Here is a 22,567-nt window from a genome sequence, read left to right on the forward strand (position 1 = left end):
ACATACATTTGCATATTTTACATGCATTTTTTTTTAAAGATCATTTAAAAAAAAAAATTGACCACTAAAGCCTTACTACAGTCACTTTTTTACCAATTAAAAAAAAAAAAGCCTTGTCTTTTTTTTACAAAAATTGAATTTTTTGTTATAGCCACACGTGGTAGCTATAAGGGGCCGGATATGTTGGAGTCAATTTAATTTCCTTAGCTTAAATTCTTATTTTTGTTAAAGATTCGCTGGCCTTGGGCCACGGACTTTTATTTGACAAAGCCTTTGGTCACCTGATCAGTCACCTGATCAGGTAAATAGGCTGCTCCCAATTGGTAGTCAGTCTCAGTTAGACAAAGAAGGAAGATAGTAGTGACGTAGCTTCAAGCTACTTCAAGTCAGCTCCAAGCTTGTCATTTTTGGAACTTGTAATTTAGAAAACAAACTTTAGTCTACTTCTTGGAACCCTTTGAAACCTTCGTGCATGCCTGCTTGCCTCCATTTTGGCCTTCTACCTCCACCTTCAAAAAGGGTACGAGCAAAAGCTGTCCACAATGTTTTAAGATAAGCGTGTGACAAGAACTATACAACATCTAACCTTTTTAAATTTAAACTGAACTGAAACTCATACATAAATATAATTCAGAGTCCATTCGTCGTAATTTTATATCAAAGTCTTTTAACGATCCATTCCACAGGTGGAGTTTTTATATTTTTATCCATTTACAAACCATTCAACATGTTCAGATGATTGTTGTATGTAGATCATTCAAGATTTTTTGACATCTATTTATCATTCCACAGGTCTTCATTCAGCCTCTGAGCCTTCACACGTCATTTCTTCAAAAACTGGATTCTCAAGTGAGTGTCATCTGATGGTCTTTTGCCAGATGTTTAAACCTCGACCACTATTGCACTGAACTTGTTTGTAATTATAGTTTGTTTCTTTTGTCTAATTTTGGATTTAAAATTCAATCTTCAGCAAAAAACACAAACAAAAAAATTAGTTAACCCACTAATCTCAGCACCATTGTTTGCTTGCAAGCCAGTGGTTTAAAATTAAAAACTGCATGTAGACAAACAAAATAAAAATAACATGCCATACGGACATGGTGCATATGAAAGTGGATTTTTTTTTTTTTTTAAACAGTCTCACACTTAGAAGCTTATGAGCTGGACCGTGAAAGCCTTGACGGCGAGAGCTCACGATGTTTCTTGGGTACTGTTTCAAAGTTTTCCTCATCTCCTTCTCCAACTCTTTGTACATCCTTCGAAAATTCAAGACATCAGCAAAGTGGCTGAGGTACCTCAGAGGTGATAGCCGGTCGAATTCCAACGGCTCCATTGCCTGAAACACACATGGAACATTGTGTTACTTTAAATAATCCAATTGCTGCATTCATTCATTCACTCACTGACTAAATATCGTGATTGGGTGATTAGATTAGCGGAAACTGGATCAACATCACGACTTGGTCAGCTTGGTTTAATTTAATTGGATCAATTCAAACTACAGCTAAATCCATTTTATTTATTAGATCTTAAAGTAACTATTGTAATTAAAATCAAACATTTTATTTTGTTTTTAATCATTTACATGGCAATGATAAATGATACAAAACTCATGTAATAAAACACTTTAATTAAAAAAAAACTCTTAAATAAAAACTTAATATTGAGTGCCATCAGGTCATTTTTTGTAATGTCAATAAATTAAAAAAATAGTGAAAGTCTGCAAACAGTTGACACCCACGCCTAAAGGGTTTTGCAATTACCTCGAGCTGTCACCAGATGCTGGCTAAGCACTTCAAAAAGAGGATCCAACATCATGCAGTGATGAACGTGGAACTCACCCTGGAGCGCTGTAAGACGGCGGCGGGTTGATGTGAGACGTTAATGAGCCCGAGGACATGGGCAGGCCGACGGGGGAAACTTCCCGGCTCAAGCAGTTGGGAGATGAATTGGAAGAAACTGCGGAAAGCAAAACAAGATTTGTTAAATGCACCAAAGTTACGGATCACACCGGACATAAGAAACTTGCTCACCTCCGCCTGAAGCTAGCGGGCTGTACGGTCGTGACATTGCGGTGGCCTACATCAAAAAAAAAATATATATAATCTTTTTATTTTATTTGGACAACCGCTTTCAAGACCAGTGACTGACCATCCTGGAGTTGACAGGCAAGCTGGTGACCGGGCAGTAGATCCGCTTCTCCTTCTGGCGCCGGTTGCAGAACCAAACCCGGACTACCTCCTTCTCCATGGCTAGCTGCTCGGAAATCAGCGTGATCTCCTCGGAGTTGGGCTTGGGGTTCTGCAAGATGGCCCCAGCGTGTACTTGCCGTAATGGTCAAAAGTCAATCAGATGTGTGACTCACGTCGAGGAAGCGCTTCTCCAGCGTGACCTTGATGTTGGTCTCAATGCTGGTCCTCTTTTTACGCTTGCGGCCGTAGCCTTCCATCAGCGGCGGCAAGGAGGTGGCGCTGTTCATGCAGTCGGAAGGGGAGTTCTCTGAAAATGTTCAACTAATTTAGGGTTCATGGTGAATTGTGAGCACAGCTACATCCCCATTTAAAGAGGGTGTGCGCACTTATGCAACTACATCGTTGCTTAATTTTTATATTTACTCTTGAAAAGTTGATATTTTTGAGGGTAACAGGTGGAATGAAATTGGAATTTTTGGAATTTGAAGAGGCTTTTTCTAATCCCATGCAAATCTACCTGCGTCACTCAGCCACTTTTCCAGCAGAGGTTTGAGCTTGCACATGTTCTTGAAGCTCAAGTTAAGAGCCTCGAAGCGGGAAATGGTGGTCTGGCTGAAGTCGTTGCCGTACAGCTTGCCCATGGCCAGGCCCACGTCACCCTGGAATGGATCACAACGGAATCCCGTCAACATCTGCCCAAAAAGTTGCTCGGAATGGTTTTGGAGATCTATACCTGCGTGAAGCCCAGTTTAATACGCCTCTGCTTGAAGGCCTTAGCAAACTGCTCCAGCTCCTCCAGGTCGCTGGGTTCTTCCTGGGGCGGCAGCGCCATTTGTTTGACCATCTGCAGGTGGGACATGTCCATGTGGTTGTCCAGCGAGGGGCCCACCAAACCCGAACGACTCATCGCCTGCAACAATTTGGTCATGTTCATTTTCCAGGAATTTGTGTGATTTGACAGTATACAAGAGACTCAAACACAAAAATCCTCAATCTGATGTTCCTCAAATTCCACAAAAAAAAAGCCTTTAAGCTCCCTCAATCTGAACTCACCAAATGTTCCTACACCGGATCCATACCTTAGTCATGTTTGATTAGACAAATGCTCATCTCCTTTGATAATTAGGATTCTCCATCATCTGTATGGTTTGCCTATACAGATTGTGTAGACTGGGAGGGGAGGGGGGGAGCATTAACCTGCGGAGTCAAAGCCAAGCCGGGCTGGTGATGCAGGAGACCGTTCTGGTTCTGCCCCGGCAGCGACATCAGGTTCTGCTGCAGAAGAGCTGTGGTGGAAGTTTAGAACCAGGTTTTGGTTTTAGGGTGAGTTTTTGTGGCGGTGGTGGTTACCTTGATGACTAGGGGCGTTCTGGGACAGCAGGAAGGGGGGCGGAGAAGACAAGTGAGACGGGGGCATCAGGACCATGCTGTGCATGCTGTGCAGGGACGTCAGGTCCTGATCACCATGGCGACAGTTCAAACTAATGTAAACAATGTTTTCTCATGTCTAATCATTATTTCCATTTACCCCAGTCATGTGCGAAGCGTGCATGGACGGACTTTGCGTCATGTGACATGTCTTCAGCGAGGAAATCAGGTGGGATGAGTCGTTGATGTCCTCGGTCTTGATCTGCAATAATTCCACACACAAAAAAATGACATACTACGAAAAGTACAGTCACGAGTGTGTGTGCGTGTGTGTGTGTGTATATATATTTTTTCACTTCAGGACCAGTTTGGTCGCTATACAAGTTGCAACGAGTGACATACTCCCTCCCTTCAGGCGAGCCACTATGCAAATAGACACACACACACACCACGCAGAGCAGCCCCTGAAAGCTGTGGCACCTCCTAGAGGGAAAAAAAAAATGGAAACAAAAATTCCCAGCTGCCAAAAAAGTGTTTGGAGAAGTATCCAAATAGCTGCAAACTATTTGAGGTGATTCAGGAGCGCTGAGAGGATTATTGACATGGGGGGTGTGGTGGGTGGGGTCTTTGCTGCTGGTTTGTCCTGAGGATGTTAGATGTCCAAAAAAAAGAGTTTATTGGGCAATGGCGTTGTCAATATCGTTGATGCTTAGCTCCAACGGCATTCTTGGATTTGAAGGATTTGAATGAATCTAACTTACTGGTCGGTGGAATCCAGATGATTTGAGCTCTGAAAGGACAAGAAGAGAGTAAACATGATTAAAATGTTTTTTTTTCATGTGCTCACTCAATCTGGGGAAATTTCACTCGATTGTATCTCGATGGGATTGCGCAATCACAACGGATTTGAATTCATTGGAAGGCAGGCAGACAGACAAATGGACGTGGAGATGTTTATACTGTGAGGATGCTGATGGACGAGGAGGAGAGTGGCTTTCGTGGGTGTGTCGCCATTTGAATGTCAAATGGAGCGCTATGGATGTGCGTGCGTGACGGGAGAGACACTAACGTGGCCTCATGCAAATACAGCAACAACCCCAACACCCGAGCGCTCGCTTGCCCCCACCGTGTCAAATGTCGCCCCCACCCGCCCCACCCTGAGGGCAAGCAGCCCGGATGGCAAAGTTCCAGTATGAAAATGACCATGAAATGCAAATTTGACTTTTGCTGACTTCTAACACACACACACGCATGACAAAAAAAAATGTAAAAAAAATCTTTTTTTTGTTAGATATTTTTTAACTTAGCTAAGTTAAAAAAATAGTAGAAAAAAAGATATTTTTAGTTTAATTTTTTATTTTATTTTAACTTATTTTTAATTTAATTTTTTGTTTTATTTCAACTTAGCGTACTAAGTTAAAAAATATTATTTTATTATAGTTATTTTTAAGATTTTTTTCAAAAGTTCCATTTGTTTTAAAACTTCAGTAGAGTACAATGTAACAAAACAAAAATATATTGGCAGGTCACTTACGTGAAACTATTATTAAAAAAGATGCATATAATCATGATAAATCATTTAAGAAAGCATTTTTACCCCCAAAAATATTTGCATGATTTAATGAAAGTTATTGAGGATCTTATTTAAAAAAAAAAAGCTGACATTAAAATACTTTGTTGTTGTTGATGAGAGTAATATATTTTATTATTTGCGTTGTGAGGAAGAGCCACATTAAAATTAGCATCATAAAGGACATTAAAAATGAATATTGAAATGGGTGACTTTGGACAACACTGGTTTGAGTAAATATGAATGAATGTGACATTTATTTTAAATGGCAATTAAGTTGAGATGCATTTTTTTTATGCTAACATTCCTGATTATAAATAACGCCAAACATTTCCACTGCTTTACTACATGGACCGCAGATCTAAATATTTTATCAACTTACTTTAACTAGACAAAACAATTAAAAAGTCCCACATTTATATTAGCGAGTAGTCACTTCATGCTTACTTGAACGTTTCTTACGTTGCAACTCAACTCGGGTGTGACTCCGTATCTAAATAAGTATTTATTCATGTATATATCTCCGAATAATCACACACCTTCGCTGGAAGCGCTCCAATTAGGATAAAATATTTCCCCCCCAAAAAACAGAATGCAAACATTCTGATCAAAGACTCGATTAGCATGAAAAAAAAACATTTTGGAAAAACATCAATGCAATCTAGCCAGCCTTCACTCCAGGCGAGGGCTGGCACCTTTTTAACGATGATTTAATTATATTGGTAGAAAAAGAATACATATTTGTTCTTCCAAGCAGAGGGGAGGGCTTCCACCTCGTTTATATTTTTAGTATGACTGTAAATGAATGGATCCCGATAACCTCTCCAATATTAATTCGATATCTATTCTAAGAAATGGAATGCATCTACACATTTTTCTGGCTCGCATACACTCGGCCATTGTTTGAAAGGGAAGTTCTGCATTTCTGTTGACAGTTCCCATTTATTGTTTTGTATTTTGTTGCCGTCCTCAGCCGTGAGGCAGCCGGCATTTCTCAGCAAACAGGCCTCGGGGCCATCCTGCTATGGCGACCAACTGCCACTATACACACACACGCACACACACGCGCAGACAAAGGCTCGCATGCCCGCAGCGAGTTCTCCATGGGTCAAAGGGATCCTTGTTTGGACACACACACATTTCTTTTTTATGTATTAACTGGGGCTTCACTAAAAGATGGTTTTATGTTAGCATGTTAGCATTATGCTTTGCTGGGACAAAATGATGCTTGGATTGTTTACGATTATGATTAATTTTCTTTTGTCTGCTGTGTTTGTATTAAACATGTTCATGTTTTTTCATTTTTTTTTTATTTTTAGCGACTACTTCATTCCATGATTATCCTCGTGATAGGTTTTAAAATTTGGAAAACTGAAACTTTTTTTTTTTTAATGAGTCAGTTTTACAGTAAAGCTGAAGTGCTGTGCTCCCTTTTGAAGATTTTTCTTTTCATTTCCGTCAAGTTATGATTAAACATGCACTGAGGAATACTTGAGCAGGGCACACAGGATTTTCCTCTATCACTAACCACTCGTGTCAATTTATTAGGAACATCAAGTAACCAGAAACCAAATATAAATCCTCATTATAATGTCATAAATGATTTCACTGAATCTGCCTGTGAGGTGTCTACAAACAAACACCTTCCCCACTTTCAATTGAAAATTGACTTCATGAATAAAACGGTTAAACAGCATGCAAAATGACAATTAAAATAAATCACAGATTTCGCAACAGCGCTGATGAATTATTGATTGTGCGGCATAATTTTAGATCATTATATACCTGCGTATATATAAATAAATATATATGTATATATATTTATGCACACTGTATGTACCCAGAATATATACACATGTAATCACATATTATACTTAATATACGTATTAAAACTTTTGAATAATACCATTCTTAAATCTATCGTTCTTTTCAATTGACTCTTATTTATATTTTACATTCAGACTACTCCCAACTTTAGTTTCACACAATCCCGAATAGATTAATCATCCCGATAAATATCTTAACGAATCTCACCGATCGTCTAAATGAACGAACGAGCGTGAGTTCATTTTACGAATCATGCGAACAAAGAAGAGTGTAAGACGGCCTCACTTGTCTGTTCCCCCTGAGTGTCCGACTGCTCCAGAGTATCTGCGCTCATCTTCCTGACCTGCGATGACAAAATACAATTCAGCTGATTTTCCTATATCATTTCGACAGGACAAGGCTCAGGAAAATCACCTACACTTTATTCTAATGAGCTCTCACCACCACCATCACCACATCATGTGCTGCTTATAATATTCATGGAAGGAGACTCCCAGAAAAGCACAGAAAAAGTGAGTCAGTTCATTTTGGATTTTGGAGGAGGGAGAAACTTACCTCAAATGTCTGTTTAGCGATGCAAGAATGCCAAATCCGTCTCGACAACTGACTTACTTTGTCATTTTCCAGAGTGGAGGAAGGCTCACCTGTGCGGCGCTTGTGCCCGAGAGGCTCATTTGCATACATTGCGGCGCGTCCTATCGCGCTCCGCACGCTTTGCATAAAACAACAACGAGGCCTACTGCGAAAGCACACACTCAAGATTCGCACTGCCGGCGACTTCTGTGCGAGAAAAACAAGATAAGTTGAAAAGTTTCAAAATCCATGGCGATATTTATTTGCCCTAGTGCCCTCCGAATCCTTCCTAGCAACAAGTCTACAGTTTAAGAATAAATCAAGAGGGCAAACTTAATCATGCACTAGATGATTTATTTTACAAACATGTACAAAGTTTTTAGTTTACATATGTTGCATTTAAAATGTGCTTTCCACTTTGGAGCTCAAAGATGCTTTTTATTCCTACTCAGAGGAGGGACTTGACCAGCGCCACCATGTGGTCCACACCACACGCTACATCCACCACTTGACCGGGAACAGTAACCTGAAACCAGTAACACATGCATTACAGTTACATTTTGTTTTTACTCAAATTGGACATCAAAATGTATTTATTTGAATAATAATAGCATTTTTAAATTACTCTATTTCTATTTTATTCCAACATTTATTTAATTCTTATTTGTTGACACCCCCCCGACCCCTCCCTTACTCTCCATGGGAAGAACTGGTCATCTTTTTTCCCGATTCCCAAACACCCTCGGAGGTTCTTTCCCCACACGAAGAGCTCGCCACGATCTGTAACCATAAAAAAAAACAAATTTAAACATCAAGGGAGCCGTTTATCCTTGCGTCAATTTGTAAAAAGCCACGATTTTACCGGTAACGGCAGCGAAGTGAGTGAGGCCGCATCGGATCTTGGTGACGGTGACAGAGGGGTTAAAGTCGGAGCGTCCAAACAGGGAGGGCGGGATCATCTCTGGGGAGCAGGACTCTGACAGCAAGGGGCCTTTCCCCAAAATCCCATACCCCCAAACAAATACCTCGCCTTTTTCTGAAGAAAAAAAAAATACTAATAAGACAACCAGAAAAGATAAAATGCAATATGTAGAGGGATTTTTTTTTTTTTTTGTTTGGACTGACTAACCATTCAGAACAGCCACCTGCGTGCCTCCGCATGCAGCCTGCACCACCCGACCGCAGCCTGGCAGAGGCAACCGACGAGGGGAGTTGATCTGGAAACCAAAGTTGGAGCCGTGAGGGAGGGGCGGGTTCCTGAGGTAAAAATATTTCCGCCACTATGGTCATGCTCACCTGGGTGGTGTCTGTGACGGAGGCCAGCTGAAGATATTCCGAGTTCCCCCATCCATACAGCTGCCCGTCGACAGACACAGCCAGGCTGCAGTCAGCGTACGTGCTGACCTGCTGGACCTTCACACCCGAGAGCTCCCCCAGCACCTCGGTCGGGGTAGAGCACACCTTGTGGTGCCCCAGACCTGCAAGCACCGACCTCATGAGTGTCCTCATTATGAGAAACTGTCCAATGATGTATACGTAGAAACCCAAACTGACCCGTCTGCCCGTCCGCTCCCCACCCGCAGGCGTAGACCCGCCCCGTCTCCGTTAGGAAGAGGCTGTGGTCCTGTCCGCACGCCACCTGCACCACGCGGCCATCCATGCCTTTTATTTTGTGAATCATGTGACTTCCGCTGTGAAGAAGCAACCAAACGTCAGCTTTAGAAAAAAACGCCGGCATTTTAGCGAGATGCTCACACCTGTAAGCTTCGTCTTCCACGATATGTCGCCCACACTGGCCGTAAGCGTTGTTGCCCATGCTGAACACTGAGAGGGAGAACAATCACTTAAAAGTATGATTGCCAGAAATGATTGACAGCATCTGGATGCTAATTAACATTCACACGAGGCGGGGACTGACCTCCCTCGCGATCGGTGAGCACGAGCGCGTGCGCCCGTCCGCATGACACCTGCGTTACGCGTGTTTTCTGCGGTTCTCGGAGCGGCAGCTGTACAGGCGACGGCTCCAAGACGTAATCGTAACTCTGACCTGAACACACAAAATGGATGAATTATGGATGATCTGTTTCTGCACGGTGGAAGGGGATTCGGAATCTTACCCCGATTGCTCTGTGAGCGCTGAAAGCCGAGCTGCGAGTCCTTGTTGAGGCCGGCGCCCCAAAGCTTGGTTACATCTTTAGTGGCGGACGCCAGGAGAGTGAAGCCATAACCGCAGGCGGCAGATGAAATCTAAAACAAAATAGCGCGACTATTTACACAACTCCAGCTGGGGGCGGGATGTGTGTATTTGTTCTTACCCTGTCTTCTGTCTCCAGTCGGTAAGGCGTCAGCTGATACTTGCGAGGCTTCTTCCTGCCGCTGTCGGGGCGCACAAAGCTGGGGATGCCCAGCGCTCCCGTGAAGCTGAAGCCCCATACGAACACTTTGTGGCTGGGTTTCTTGTGCTGACCCACGTACTGGAAGACCGGGATGCTGCTGCCGGGTTTCTCCTGCGGGTTTGAAGCGTTGCTGAAGGTGGCGTGGCCGCAAGAATAGAATTTAAAGGAGGAGAGGAGGCGCCGTCGAGCTTGTGGAAGAGACATGATGCTCAACTGCAAAACATCAATTAACAAGGTTCAACAAGCAATATGACCTGCTTTGTATATAATGCTAAAAATGTATATCAGAAATAATTGTTTTTATTGGATAAAAAAACCATGCACGCACACACACACACACACACACACAAAAGCTTTATTTACCGAGTGAGGGTCATTTAAATAAAATTATTTTATAGATAGTAAGAACTTAGTGTAAATGAAATGCTGCTTGCGTACCAGCAGGCAACTAAGACACAGCGGTTTGAGCTTTTTTTCTACAAAAGCACGCTCACGGAACACAATGGACTTACTTTCCACCTTTCATGTGTTTTATTCAGAAAGAAAAACTTGATTAAACGATTACATTTTCCGATGACATCCTCGCGTGTTTATTTACGTACCGGTACATTCAACCCGGAAGAGAAATGTTTCTAATTCCGCTTTCTTTTCTTCTTCGTCTCTTCTGTTAGTGTTGGCTCGTGAGTGAACGATTTGTTCAAAGAAACGAATCTTTTCAGTGAACGAGAGTGAACGAATTACTTCCTACAGTGATTCGTTCTTTTTTCAGTTCATATGACTTCAACCAGTAGGTGTCGGTAATGCCCATTGAACTGGTGCCACCTCGCTGTAAAACAAAACAAAGAAGAAAATGACGTAACTTCCTGTTCACGAACGAGTTGTGAATTGCATTTCCCGTTCAGCGAGTGAGTGATTCGCATTTCCATTATTCCTTCGGTGACTAGAGAAGATCATGAAAAAGTCTGAGACGTAATATCATTTTATAAAGATAATTCAATCCGTGCTTTGAGTTATTTGACGGTTTCCAGGTGAATTAGGTAGTGGGTAACAGCAGATGGGCCATTAGTTTCAGAAGTTGTGGTCAAAAGACATTATGTGGGTGCAAGACAACATTTTTCCCGCAGAGGGCGCTAATGCTCTACAGTTGAGTATTCTGTTACTGTTTCGGTCCTTTCATAGTTTGTGATATTCGATGTTAAGTAAAGTGTTAAAAATAAGAGAGTGTATCATTAAAACTGTCAAGGAAATTGTTTAACAAAAAGAATATTTGGCCCATAAACGGGCAGTTTTTTGAAAGATTAAAATCAGGGGATGTTTGAGAATATTTGTCATTTTTTGTCATTCATTCATTCAATATGCAGGAGCATCATTACGACACGAGCTCCTCGAGTTTGTTTGTAGCTCGCTAGCTAGCTAGCTAGCTATCGTAGAACAATATCAACAAAGGTGGCTTGTCAGCGACCCCGCCCACAACTGCCACTCAGCTGTCGATCAAACGTTAATTAGGAAAAAGCGTTTGACCTCCATGTTGTTTTGTATGTTTTCCACGCAAAAGCTGATGTCCAAACTACAAGAGTTGAGGCTCAACGTCGGTTGCTGGTCGTCTATCTGAACATCTAGACGCCAACATATTTTCGAAAGGTACTGCATGCTGTGTTTCCTTCTTTTTTTATATGGAGTAGTATCCCTTCGGTGACTAGAGAAAATCATCAAGTCTAATGAGATGTAATATTATTTTGTAAAGATAATTTAATCCGTGCTTTGAGTTATTTGACGGTTTCCACGTGAATTAGGTCGTGGGTAACAGTAGATGGGCCATTAGTTTCAGAAGTTGTGGTCAAGACATAGCATTGTGTGGGGTGGGTGCAGTACAACCTGTTTCCCGCAGAGGGCGCTAATGCTCTATAGTTGCGTATTCCATTACTGTTTCGGTCCTTTCATAGTTTGTGATATTCGATGTTAAATAAAGTGTTAAAAATAGGAGTGTATCATTAAAGCTGCCAAGGAAATAGTTTAAAAAAATACTTGGCACATAAAACGAGTCTTTTTATTTTGAGGACTTTGAAGCCTTGGTTGAGGTGCTCATTGTATGTCACTTCTAATGGCACACAGTGCCTGCCACCAGGGGGAAGGCGAGCACATGCAAACGTCTGACATCGCTCACTGGGCCAAAAACTAAGTGCCAGCTACTGCACAAGTTAAACATCAAACACATCTAGATGTGTTTTTAATGAAATTGATGCAAACCAGGTTAGTCAGAAATATACATTTGATTTGTATTCAACTAACTTGGTTTGCATCAGTGTCATTGAAAAACACATCCAAAAGTGTGTGATGATGTTATGCAGTAGCTGGCGCTTAGTTTTTGTCCCGGTGAGAGATGTCAGCTGTTTGCATGTGCTCACCTTCCCCCTAGTGGTCATCAGTAGTAAGTGACATATCACCTGAGCTCATCAAACACTGCTGCGTCCATGCAAGGCCTGTCAATGCCAATCTTTGTGTGCAACTATATTAGTCTCACACAAAAATTGATTGCTCAAATGTTTTGAAACTGCTTGTCTGTCATATGAATTAATCAACTGGAATGCAAGTCTTAGTGTTTTTATGAGCAGATTTGCTTCACTCATTGGAAAATGTTCATGCTTGGTGGTTGCTGCAGTGGCACTTAGGTTTTCAAAGGCAGTCTTCAGTCTTGAGGTGAGCGTTGTCCTTCCGTCACTGCCATGGACATGGGTTTTTGACTGTTACTCTCCATTTCACAGGACTCCTGTTACTTTGAGTCATGTGAGATGGAGAGTAACAGTCAAAAACCCATGTCCATGGCAGTGACACAAAGACAACGCTCACCTCAAGACTGAAAACTGCCTTAAAAAACCTAAGTGTCACTTTCCCCGCCTCCTACTTCTACCCAAATTATATCTGACCAATCACAGCGCAGCATAAATTTGCATAACCACGCCCACTTTTCCAACAGCCAATCAGAAAGCAGTATTTGCCATTCTGACCAATCAGATTACGTCAAATTAATGAGACCACGCCTACTTTAGATCCTACCAATCACATTGCCCCTCATTTGCATAACCACGCCCACTTTTCAACCAATCTCTGACCTTCATTCTCATTGCCCCACCCACTGTCTGAGCCCTCAGCCAATCATGAAGCAGTATTCCAGCTTTGACCCGCCTCATTTCAAAAATATGGGGAAAAAAAACCCGGTAAAAAAAAAAAAATCGGAAAAATAAAATCGGAAAAATATTTTTAGGTTTTTGGGGATTTATTTTTTTAAATTAGGATATTTTTTAAGTTGAGAATAAAGAGTTTAGAGTTGAAGTGTTCTTTGTAATCAAACTTTATTTCTTTTGCAGAGTAAACATTCAATCACAAAACAGTTAGAAGTTGGATGGTCGTCTGCTCGGTGCCAAGTGGTGAAGTGGTCGGCCAGTGGGACGAGTGGTGAAGTGGTCGGCCAGTGGGACGAGTGGTGAAGTGGTCGGCCAGTGGGACGAGTGGTGAACTGGTCGGCCAGTGGGATGAGTCTGCGCCTGGAGGTAAGACAAAAAGAAATCTGTAAGCCTTAAGTAAAGTCAACTTTTAGTGCAGGAAAAAGTTTAGCATGAAATTTACCAGTGGGAAAGGCATCAAGTATCGAGAGCTGCATTACCAGAAAGCTGCTCTTGTTCCTTGCGACCTGTCGGAAAAAAAAAAAAATTCAGGAACAAAGTCGTCATGGGGACTGTGCAGTGATGAGCAAATTACCTTAAGTGCAAATATTGTCCACTTCTCAGGTTGACTTGGAGGCAAGGACACAACAAAAACTAATGTGTTGCTAGCATGCTGCTGTGCTCTGATCCTTGGCCACCACTGCAAGCAGGTACTTGATCGTGCACCACCCTGGACACAAAAAGAACAATCATTCAAATTGTGGAACATAGTGGCTAAAATGAAATGTACTTTCCTTCTCTTACCAGCAGAGGGCTCTCCAGGCAGCAAGAAGGTACCCCCGCCAAAAAGATGTCGACTTGAAGCTTTTAGCAAGTAGCATACCAGGAATGTTTCATTTCACCTGCAACAACCACAGGGGTGAAATCAAAGTCCAGAAAGTGACTCTCCTGCTACAGTTTGGCTTGAGCCACAGGTGCTTCTACTCCACTGGCAGGTGAATGAGCTCACAGAATGGAAACAAACTGGCAGGTTTTGCACTTTCTGGACCAGGATTTGCCACTTCTGCCTGTAAAGAAAAGGAACATTGACACTGACTCAATTTAGGGTTACCATTTTTATTTTTAATTGTAGACAGGAACCTTCTGCTGAAGACGTTTATTGGATGAGAAACAGGCCAAGCTCTTGAAATGTTGCAGATCCTCTCCTGGACTGACACCTGCACACAAATGCGGAAACAGTCAAGCAAGTTGATTTGAAAAACTGAAAGTGGAAACAGCCTTGAAACCTTCGGCATGGTTGTGGAGAATTTCTTGGCCCAGCAGGTTGAGGGTCTTTGTGGCACTTACTGAAAGCTGCACTGCATTAAGACAAAGAAAAAGAAAAAGCAGGTTAGTGTTCTTAACATTCCACGTTTGCAAAGTTTAGTCACCTGCCAGGACAGGAAGATCATGACTCCTTGTTTCCTGACTTCCTGGACCAGCACCACCTGAAACAACAAACTGGTCAAGCACTTTGATTTGTCAAATTTGTTATTGCAATAGGTTCAAACCTGGCGCTTTGACTTCAATCCTTGCAGCAGGCAGGTAACCAGGTCCTTTGGCTCCACCTGGTGGACAAAACGAGAAGAGAATCCACACGCTAAAATAAATTGGTCAAACAATTGTTCATGTATGAAAGTGAGCACGTGTTTCACCGATGAAGAATGAAGCCAGGGGAAGCGCTGGACTTCTCTCCAACCGCAGTTTGTTGGCCTGAAAGACAAGGTAACGTTAAATGTAACATACATAGTGTTAAATTCTCAGTCATACGAGCTGGTTTGATAGCAAGAGTAGACTTGCAAACCTCTCGTGAAGTCGGGGCTCTCGGGACTGCAAGCCGGCCATTTTGAAACCTGCAGACAAAAAAAAAAACAATTAAAATACTTTAGTCCTTCAAATAAAAACGTGGTTTTTGCCTTTTTGCAGTCAACCTGGATCTTCTGTTGCAGATGCAGACCTGTGGACAGAAATGGACAATTAGATGCAGTTGATTAAATCCACATTATTCGAACAGAAAGGAGGTTACTTGAGGCTCGTTTTGAAGAGTCGCACCTGTAGACAGATATTAGACAATTTGATTAGATTCTGTTGTAAATTTCTGCAAACGTTTTGTCTTACCTTGGGCAGCCAAACTGCGTTTGATGCAATTTACGGTCGGAGAAGTTTTCTGCCAACGCTCGCTTTTTAGCTTGCATGGTAGCAAGGTGTAAGCACGTCCAAAGTGCATGTTGACGCTGAAAGAGAGCAAAAGCAGTTAGTTTTAAAAGACTAAGAAATAGTGAAGACTTACCTTTGAAACGCAGCATGTGTAAAAGCGCAGCCGGTGGAGCAGCACGACGTGACGCTGTCAGAAATGAGCAAGAGAACGATTGTCGCGTTTGTGACGTCTTATATAGTAATTTTGTGATGACGTCATTAACAAGCAAAAGGAAAGAAAAAAAAGTAGCCGTCTACGGAAGCAAGGGGAAAATGACAAAGTATAACACTTAGGTTGAGTCGAGTCTCGAACCATAGTTCTCAGGTTTCGGAGGCACTGGCGTTATCCACTCAACCAGAGCTTGCTTGAAAATATCAACTGATTTGGTCGTATTCATAGTTTAAGTACCCGAACATTGACGTGAAAAGTCTAAGGTGACACCTAAGTACAAAGAAGCGACAAACCATAATTGTGTCTGAGGTGGCCGAATGGATAAAGCTTTTGCCTTAAGTTCAGGAGACTCGGGTTCGAATCTTGGTCAACGCTCTGTTTAATGAATAACTGGTGGACAGAGCTGGTCTCGAACCCTGGTCGACTGAGTACCAGGCCAAGTGTTATACCATTCGGCCATATTGCCATGAAATTTTCGAATTTTTATTATATATTTAACGTCTATGGCACTACTGATCTACAAATACAGAACAACTGCCACGTCATTGTAAGATACACCGATGGTCTGGTGGTCCAAACTCTTGCCTTTAGTTCCGGCGATCCGGGTTCGAATCTTGGCCATCGCTTCCTTTAACTTGTAAATGTTAGACAGAGCTGGTCTCGAACCCTGGTCGACCGAGTACCAGGTCAAGTGTTATACCATTCGGCCACATTGCCATGAAAATTTCGAAAAATATTTATGTATTTAACGTGAACAGGTCGACTGATCTACAAATACAGAAAATTGCTGGATCATTGTAAGATCCACTCATGGTCTTGTGGTTAAAGCTTTTGCCTTGAGTTCAGGAGAACCGAGTTCGAATCTCACACATGGCTTTGTGTAAGTATATACACATATCAATAAATATATTACAAAGCAGGACTCTTTGCCTCGTATTCTGTCGAGTCTTGCACATTATTCCGTATCGTTTCCAAATGTTACACGGAGCGGGACTCGAACCCGCCTCTCCTGTACCCCAGACCAATATTATTCCATTCGTCCACTGTGGCACAGAAATTTCGAATTTCTTTTGGGTGGTCATTCAAAGCACCTAAAGGTATAAGTTGTATTTCCATGCAGCCCGTCAATGAAGAAATAAACAGATGCAATCGGGGAAAGTGTGTTCGGCCATCCGCGGACGGGAGTGCGGGTCGGAGGCGGGGCAATGACATACCAGCTCTGCCGAACCCCTGAAGCCGACTCACCGAACCCCCAGGTTAAGAACCACTGATCTAGACGCCAACATATTTTCGAAAGGTACTGCATGTTGTGTTTCCTTCTTTTTTTATATGGAGTATTATCCCTTCGGTGACTAGAGAAGATCATACAACAAGTCAAATGAGACGGAATATTATTTTGTAAAGATAATTTAATGCGTGCTTTGAGTTATTTGACGGTTTCCAGGTGAATTAGGTAGATAGGCCATTAGTTGCAGAAGTTGTGGTCAAAAGACATTATGTGGGGTGGGGGCAGTACAATATGTTTCCCGCAGAGGGCGCTAATGCTCTATAGTTGCGTATTCCGTTACCGTTTCGGTCCTTTCATAGTTTGTGATATTCGATGTTAAGTAAAGTCTTAAAAATAAGAGAGTGAATCATCAAAGCTGTCAAGGAAATTGTTTAACAAAAACAACATTTGGCCCATAAACTGAGTCTTAGACTTTGAAACCTTGGTTGAGGTGCTCATTGCATGTCACTTCTAATGGCACAGAGTGCCTGCCACCAGGGGGAAGGTGAGCACATGCAAACGTCTAATTACCAAAAAGAGGAAAATGAAGGTGACTACTGTTAGTACTCTGGATTATAAACTGTTTTTGTTGTTTTTATCTTGTTTTTTTGTAGTTTCTCATTTCCCCCAATTGGTGTTTTGAGTTTTTCCTTGCCCTCCTGGAAGTTTAAAATCAGGTGATGTTTGAGAATATTTGTCATTTTTCACACATGTCCTGAGTGTTGTTACCCGCCTAAATGTTGAACAGAGGCTGTGATGTATCGAAGTCAAATTCCTTGTTTGGCACGCTCAAACATGGCGAATAAAAATTCTATAATCTTGAATCTTAATGTACTCACGTTGTTGCTCGCTAGCTAGCTAGCTATTGTAGAACAACATCAACAAAGGTGGCTTGTCAGCGACCCCGCCCACAACTCTCACTCAGCTGTCGATCAAACGTTAATTAGGAAAAAGCGTTCGACCTCCATGTTTGTTTTGTATGTTTTCCACGCTAAAGCTGATGTCCAAACTACAAGAGTTGAGGCTCCACGTCGGTTGCTGGTCGTCTATCTGAACATCTAGATGCCAACATATTTTCGAAAGGTACTGCATGTTGTGTTTCCTTCTTTTTTTATATGGAGTATTATCCCTTCGGTGACTTGAGAAGCTCATCAACAAGTCAAATGAGACGTAATATTATTTTGTAAAGATAATTTAATGCGTGCTTTGAGTTATTTGACGGTTTCCAGGTGAATTAGGTCGTGGGTAACAGCAGATGGGCCGTTAGTTTAAGAAATTGTAGTCAAAAGACATTATGTGGGGTGGGTGCAGTACAACATGTTTCCCGCAGAGGGCGCTAATGCTCTATAGTTGAGTATTCTGTTACTGTTTCGGTCCTTTCATAGTTTGTGATATTCGATGTAGATAAAGTGTTTAAAAATAGGAGAGTGTATCATTAAATCTGCCAAGGAAATAGTTTAATAAAAAGAACATTTGGCACCTAAAACGAGTCTTTTTATTTTGAGGACTTTGAAACCTTGGTTGAGGTGCTCATTGCATGTCACTTCTAATGCCTGCCACCAGGGGGAAGGTGAGCACATGCAAACGTCTGACATTGCTCACTGGGCCAAAAACTAAGTGCCACTGTGCTACTGCACAACTTAAACATCAAACACCTCTAGATGTGTTTTTAATGACATTTATGCAAACCAGGTTCGTCAGAAATATATATTTGATTTGTAGTCAACTAATTTGGTTTGCATCAGTGTCATTGAAAAACACATCCAAAAGTGTGTGATGATGTGATGCAGTAGCTGGCACTTAGTTTTTGTCCCGGTAAGAGATGTCAGTGGTGTCAATGTGCTCACCTTCCTCCTAGTGGCAATCGTGTCATCAGAAGTAAGTGACATCTCACCTGAGCTCATCACTTAAGCTGCTTCCATGCAAGTCCTGTCAATGCCAATGTTTGAGTGCAACTATATTAGTCTCACACAAACATTGACTGCTCAAATGTTTTCAAACTGCTTTTCTGTCATATAAGTTAATCAACTGGAATGCAAGTCTTAGTAATTGTACTAAGTTCATCTTGTTTTTCCTTTTTTTAATCACTTCACTGATTTCTTTTATATCAAACAAATTGTTTAAGTTAATTACCTGACATATTTTGGTGGTTTCTTCCACCATGTCAGGTAATGAACCTAAAACAATTTGTTTGATATAAAAGAAACCAGTGAAGTGTGCAAGTCTTAGTGTTTTTATGAGCAAATTTGCTTCACTCATTGGAAAATGTTCATGCCTGGTGGTTGCTGCAGTGGCACTGAGGTTTTCAAAGGCAGTCTTCAGTCTTGAGGTGAGCGTTGTCCTTCCGTCACTGCCATGGACATGGGTTTTTGACTGTTACTCTCCATTTCACGGGACTCCTGTCACTTTGAGTCATGTGAGATGGAGAGTAACAGTCAAAAACCCATGTCCATGGCAGTGACACAAGGACAAAGCTCACCTCAAGACTGAAAACTGCCTTAAAAAACCTAAGTGTCACTTTCCCCGCCTCCTACCTCCACCAAATTTAGTCTGACCAATCACAGCGCAGCACAAATTTGCATAAATTTGCATAACCACGCCCACTTTTCCAACAGCCAATCAGAAGGCAGTATTTGCCATTCTGACCAATCAGATTGCTTCAAATTAATGAGACCACGCCCAGTTTAGATTTCACATGGCCCCTCATTTGCATAACCATGCCCACTTTTCAACCAATCTCTGACCTTCATTCTCATTGCTCCACCCACTTTCTGAGCCCTCAACCAATCATGAAGCAGTATTCCAGCTTTGTCCCGCCTCATTTCAAAAAAATTGGGTGAAAATAATTCTGAAAAAAATTCCAGGAAAAAAAAAATCTGGAAAAAAAAAAAAAAAAAAAAATCAAAAAAAAATTTAGGTTTTTGGGGTTTTTTAAAATAAGATATTTTTAAAGTTGAGAATAAAGAGTTAAGAGTTCAAGTGTTCTTTGTAATCAAACTTTATTTCTTTTGCAGAGTAAACATTCAATCACAAAACAGTTAGAAGTTGGATGGTCGTCTGCTCGGTGCCAAGTGGTGAAGTGGTCAGCCAGTGGGACGAGTGGTGAAGTGGTCGGCCAGTGGGACGAGTGGTGAAGTGGTCGGCCAGTGGGACGAGTGGCGAAGTGGTCGGCCAGTGGGACGAGTGGTGAAGTGGTCGGCCAGTGGGACGAGGAGTCTGCGCCTGGAGGTAAGACAAAAAGAAACCTGTAAGCCTAAAGTAAAGTCAACGTTTAGTGCAGGAAAAAGTTTAGCATGAAACTTACCAGTGGGAAAGGCATCAAGTATTGAGAGCTGCATGATCAGAAAGCTGCTCTTGTTCCTTGCGACCTGTCGGAGAAAAAAAAAAAAAAAAAAAAAAAAAAAAAAATCAGGAACAAAGTTGTCATGGGGACTGTGCAGTGATGAGCATATTACCTTAAGTGCAAATATTGTCCACTTCTCAGGTTGACTTGGAGGTAAGGACACAACAAAAACTAATGTGTTGCCAGCATGCTGCTGTGCTCTGATCCTTGGCCACCACTGCAAGCAGGTACTTGATAGTGCACCACCCTGGACACAAAAAGACCAATTATTCAAATTGTGGAACATGGTGGCTGAAATGAAATGTACTTTCCTTCTCTTACCAGCAGAGGGCTCTCCAGGCAGCAATAAGGTACCCCCGCCAAAAAGATGTCGACTTGAAGCTTTTAGCAAGTAGCATACCAGGAATGTTTCATTTCACCTGCAACAACCACAGGGGGAAAATCAAAGTCCAGAAAGTGACTCTCCTGCTACAGTTTGGCTTGAGCCACAGTTGCTTCTACTCCACTGACAGGTGAATGAACTCACAGAATGGACGCAAACTGGCAAGTTTTTCACTTTCTGGACCAGGATTTGCCACTTCTGCCTCTAATGAAACGGAACATTGACACTGACTCAATTCAAGGTTACCATTTTTATTTTTAACTGTAGACAGGAACCTTCTGCTGAAGACAATTAGATGAGAAACATCAGCTCTTCAAATGTTGCAGATCCTCTCCTGGACTGACACCTGCACACAAATGCGGAAACAGTCAAGCAAGTTGATTTGAAAAACGTAAAGTGGAAACAGCCTTGAAACCTTCGGCATGGTTGTGGAGAATTTCTTGGCCCAGCAGGTGGAGGGTCTTTGTAGCACTCTTACTGGAAGCTGCACTGCATTAAGACAAAGAAAAAGAAAAAACAGGTTAGTGTTCTTACCATGCCACATTTGCAAAGTTTAGTCACCTGCCAGGACTGGAAGATCATGACTCCTTGTTTCCTGAATGCCTGGACCAGCACCACCTGAAACAAACTGGTCAAGCACTTTGATTTGTCAAATTTGTCATTGCAATAGTTTTAAACCTGGCGCTTTGACTTCAATTCTTGCAGCAGGCAGGTACCAGGTCCTTTGGCTCCACCTGGTGGACAAAACGGGAAGAGAATGCACACCCTGAAATAAATTGGTCAAACAATTGTTCATGTATGAGTGTGCATGTGTTTCACCAGTGAAGAACGCAGGCAGGAACAGCTCTGAACGTCTCTCCAACCGCAGTTCGTTGGCCTGAAAGACAAGGTAACGTTAAATTTAACATACACAGTGTTAAATTCTCAATCATACGAGATGGTTTGATAGCAAGAGTAGACTTGCAAACGTCTCATGAAGTTCTCAGGACTGCAAGCCGGCCATTTTGAAACCTGCAGACAAAAAAAAAAGTTAAAAAAAGTTAAGTACTTTAGTCAATTGTCCTTGTAATAAAAACGTTATTTTTGCCTTTTTGCAGTCAATCTGGGTCTTCTGTTGCAGATGCAGACCTGTGGACAGAAATGGACAATTAGATGCAGTTGATTAAATCCACATTTTTCGAACAGAAAGGAGGTTACTTGAGGCTCGTTTTGAAGAGTCGCACCTGTAGACAGACAATTTGATTAGATTCTGTTGTGAATTATGCAAACGCTTTGTCTTACCTTGGGCAGTAAAACTGCGTTTGATGCAATTTAAGGTCGGAGATGTTTTCTGCTAACGCTCGCTTTTTAGCTTGCATGGTAGCAAGGTGTAAGCACGTCCAAAGTGCAAGTTGACGCTGAAAGAGAGCAAAAGCAGTTAGTTTGAAAAGGCTAAGAAATAGTGAAGACTTAACTTTGAAACGCAGCATGTGTAAAAGCGGAGCCGGTGGAGCAGCACGACGTGACGCTGTCAGAAGTGAGCAAGAGAACGATTGTCGCGTTTGTGACGTCTTATATAGTAATTTTGTGATGACGTCATTAACAAGCAAAAGGGGGGGAAAAAAAAAGCAGCCGTCTGCGGAAGCAAGGGGAAAATGACAAAGTTCAACACTTCGGTAGGATCGGGTCTCGAACCAGTGTTCTGAGGTTTCGGAGGCACTGGCGATAACCATTCAACCAGAGCTTGCTTGGAAATTGCAACTGATTTGGTCGTATTGATAGTTTAAGTACCCAAACATTGATGCGAAAAGTAAGGTGACAGCTAAGTACAAAGAAGCGAGGAAGCACAATTGTGTCTGAGGTGGCCGAATGGATAAAGCTTTTGCCTTGCGTTCAGGAGACTCGGGTTCGAATCTTGGTCAATGCTCTGTTTGTTGTATAAATGGTAGTCAGAGCTGGTCTCGAACCCTGGTCGACTGAGTACCAGGCCAAGTGTTATACCATTCGGCCACATTGCCATGAAATTTTCGAATTTTTATTATGTATTTAACGTCCATGGCACTACTGCTCTACAAATACAGAACAACTGCCACGCCACTGTA

At 42.0% G+C, this 22,567-nt stretch overlaps 3 protein-coding genes and 2 long non-coding RNA genes across 8 annotated transcripts; 1 reads left to right on the forward strand and 4 right to left on the reverse strand.

Moving 5' to 3' along the window:
• The first annotated feature begins 283 nt into the window (after positions 1–283).
• Positions 284–10,497, forward strand: LOC148386511 (uncharacterized). Of its 2 annotated transcripts, XR_015862959.1 has the most exons (6): positions 285–520; positions 793–849; positions 7,351–7,469; positions 7,585–7,741; positions 7,983–8,065; positions 9,864–10,497. It is a non-coding gene; the product is annotated as an uncharacterized LOC148386511 (long non-coding RNA). The 2 variants fall into 2 exon arrangements; XR_015862958.1 differs by having other exon boundaries at positions 284–520; positions 7,585–8,065.
• On the reverse strand, positions 637–7,884 carry pou2f3 (POU class 2 homeobox 3). 2 transcript variants are annotated; one of them, XM_088397958.1, is made up of 13 exons: positions 7,376–7,884; positions 7,243–7,300; positions 4,322–4,350; positions 3,721–3,822; positions 3,543–3,648; positions 3,390–3,478; positions 2,926–3,102; positions 2,710–2,851; positions 2,366–2,499; positions 2,152–2,301; positions 2,034–2,079; positions 1,842–1,959; positions 637–1,336 (listed from the first exon to the last, which is right to left on the reverse strand). In XM_088397958.1, the coding sequence occupies exons 2-13, from the start codon at positions 7,289–7,291 to the stop codon at positions 1,297–1,299; spliced, it is 1,182 nt and encodes a 393-aa protein (XP_088254084.1). In that variant the 5' UTR covers positions 7,292–7,300; positions 7,376–7,884; the 3' UTR covers positions 637–1,296. The 2 variants fall into 2 exon arrangements, with proteins under 2 accessions (XP_088254084.1, XP_088254083.1); XM_088397957.1 differs by having other exon boundaries at positions 7,513–7,882.
• On the reverse strand, positions 7,868–10,614 carry rcc1l (RCC1 like). Of its 2 annotated transcripts, none has more exons than XM_088397954.1 (11): positions 10,492–10,614; positions 9,846–10,139; positions 9,648–9,777; positions 9,449–9,577; positions 9,288–9,354; positions 9,085–9,221; positions 8,827–9,008; positions 8,660–8,747; positions 8,393–8,566; positions 8,225–8,310; positions 7,868–8,056 (listed from the first exon to the last, which is right to left on the reverse strand). In XM_088397954.1, exons 1-11 carry the CDS (start codon positions 10,534–10,536, stop codon positions 7,979–7,981), a joined length of 1,410 nt encoding a protein of 469 aa, XP_088254080.1. In that variant the 5' UTR covers positions 10,537–10,614; the 3' UTR covers positions 7,868–7,978. The 2 variants fall into 2 exon arrangements, with proteins under 2 accessions (XP_088254080.1, XP_088254082.1); XM_088397956.1 differs by having other exon boundaries at positions 10,439–10,589.
• Positions 10,615–13,257: 2,643 nt separating this feature from the next.
• LOC148386514 (uncharacterized) lies at positions 13,258–22,021 on the reverse strand. The gene is made up of 15 exons (XM_088397962.1): positions 21,940–22,021; positions 15,245–15,360; positions 15,153–15,178; positions 15,043–15,083; positions 14,931–14,979; positions 14,782–14,839; positions 14,638–14,694; positions 14,518–14,574; positions 14,374–14,445; positions 14,228–14,304; positions 14,097–14,154; positions 13,892–13,989; positions 13,683–13,817; positions 13,551–13,614; positions 13,258–13,468 (listed from the first exon to the last, which is right to left on the reverse strand). Exons 2-12 carry the CDS (start codon positions 15,351–15,353, stop codon positions 13,955–13,957), a joined length of 639 nt encoding a protein of 212 aa, XP_088254088.1. The 5' UTR covers positions 15,354–15,360; positions 21,940–22,021; the 3' UTR covers positions 13,258–13,468; positions 13,551–13,614; positions 13,683–13,817; positions 13,892–13,954.
• On the reverse strand, positions 19,744–20,619 carry LOC148386515 (uncharacterized). Its single transcript, XR_015862957.1, has 4 exons — positions 20,426–20,619; positions 20,217–20,351; positions 20,066–20,129; positions 19,744–19,983 (listed from the first exon to the last, which is right to left on the reverse strand). It is a non-coding gene; the product is annotated as an uncharacterized LOC148386515 (long non-coding RNA).
• Positions 22,022–22,567: the final 546 nt, after the last annotated feature.

The sequence above is a fragment of the Syngnathus floridae genome, chromosome 15, assembly GCF_059516105.1.
Source record: "Syngnathus floridae isolate MCC-2025c chromosome 15, RoL_Sflo_1.0, whole genome shotgun sequence".
Classification (NCBI taxonomy): Eukaryota; Metazoa; Chordata; class Actinopteri; order Syngnathiformes; family Syngnathidae; genus Syngnathus; species Syngnathus floridae.

Bases quoted from the DNA above. Each gene is read 5' to 3' on its own strand.
- pou2f3 (XM_088397957.1), bottom strand. From the start codon at position 7,677: ATGCAAAGCGTGCGGAGCGCGATAGGACGCGCCGCAATGTATGCAAAT. The intron at 3,103-3,389 runs GTTAATGCTCCC...AAATTGTTGCAG, and splicing joins GCTTGGCTTTGACTCCGCAG to GCGATGAGTCGTTCGGGTTT. The intron at 1,337-1,841 runs GTGAGTTCCACG...TGTGTGTTTCAG, and splicing joins CCGTCTTACAGCGCTCCAGG to GCAATGGAGCCGTTGGAATT.
- rcc1l (XM_088397954.1), bottom strand. From the start codon at position 10,536: ATGTACCGGTACGTAAATAAACACGCGAGGATGTCATCGGAAAAT. The intron at 9,578-9,647 runs GTAAGATTCCGA...TTGTGTGTTCAG, and splicing joins GCGCTCACAGAGCAATCGGG to GTCAGAGTTACGATTACGTC. The intron at 9,009-9,084 runs GTCAGTTTGGGT...CGGTGCTTGCAG, and splicing joins GGGAGCGGACGGGCAGACGG to GTCTGGGGCACCACAAGGTG.
- LOC148386514 (XM_088397962.1), bottom strand. From the start codon at position 15,353: ATGCACTTTGGACGTGCTTACACCTTGCTACCATGCAAGCTAAAAAGC. The intron at 14,980-15,042 runs GCAAAAACCACG...TTTTGTCTGCAG, and splicing joins TCCAGGTTGACTGCAAAAAG to GTTTCAAAATGGCCGGCTTG. The intron at 13,990-14,096 runs GTGAGCTCATTC...TGGTTGTTGCAG, and splicing joins TGCCAGTTTGTTTCCATTCT to GTGAAATGAAACATTCCTGG.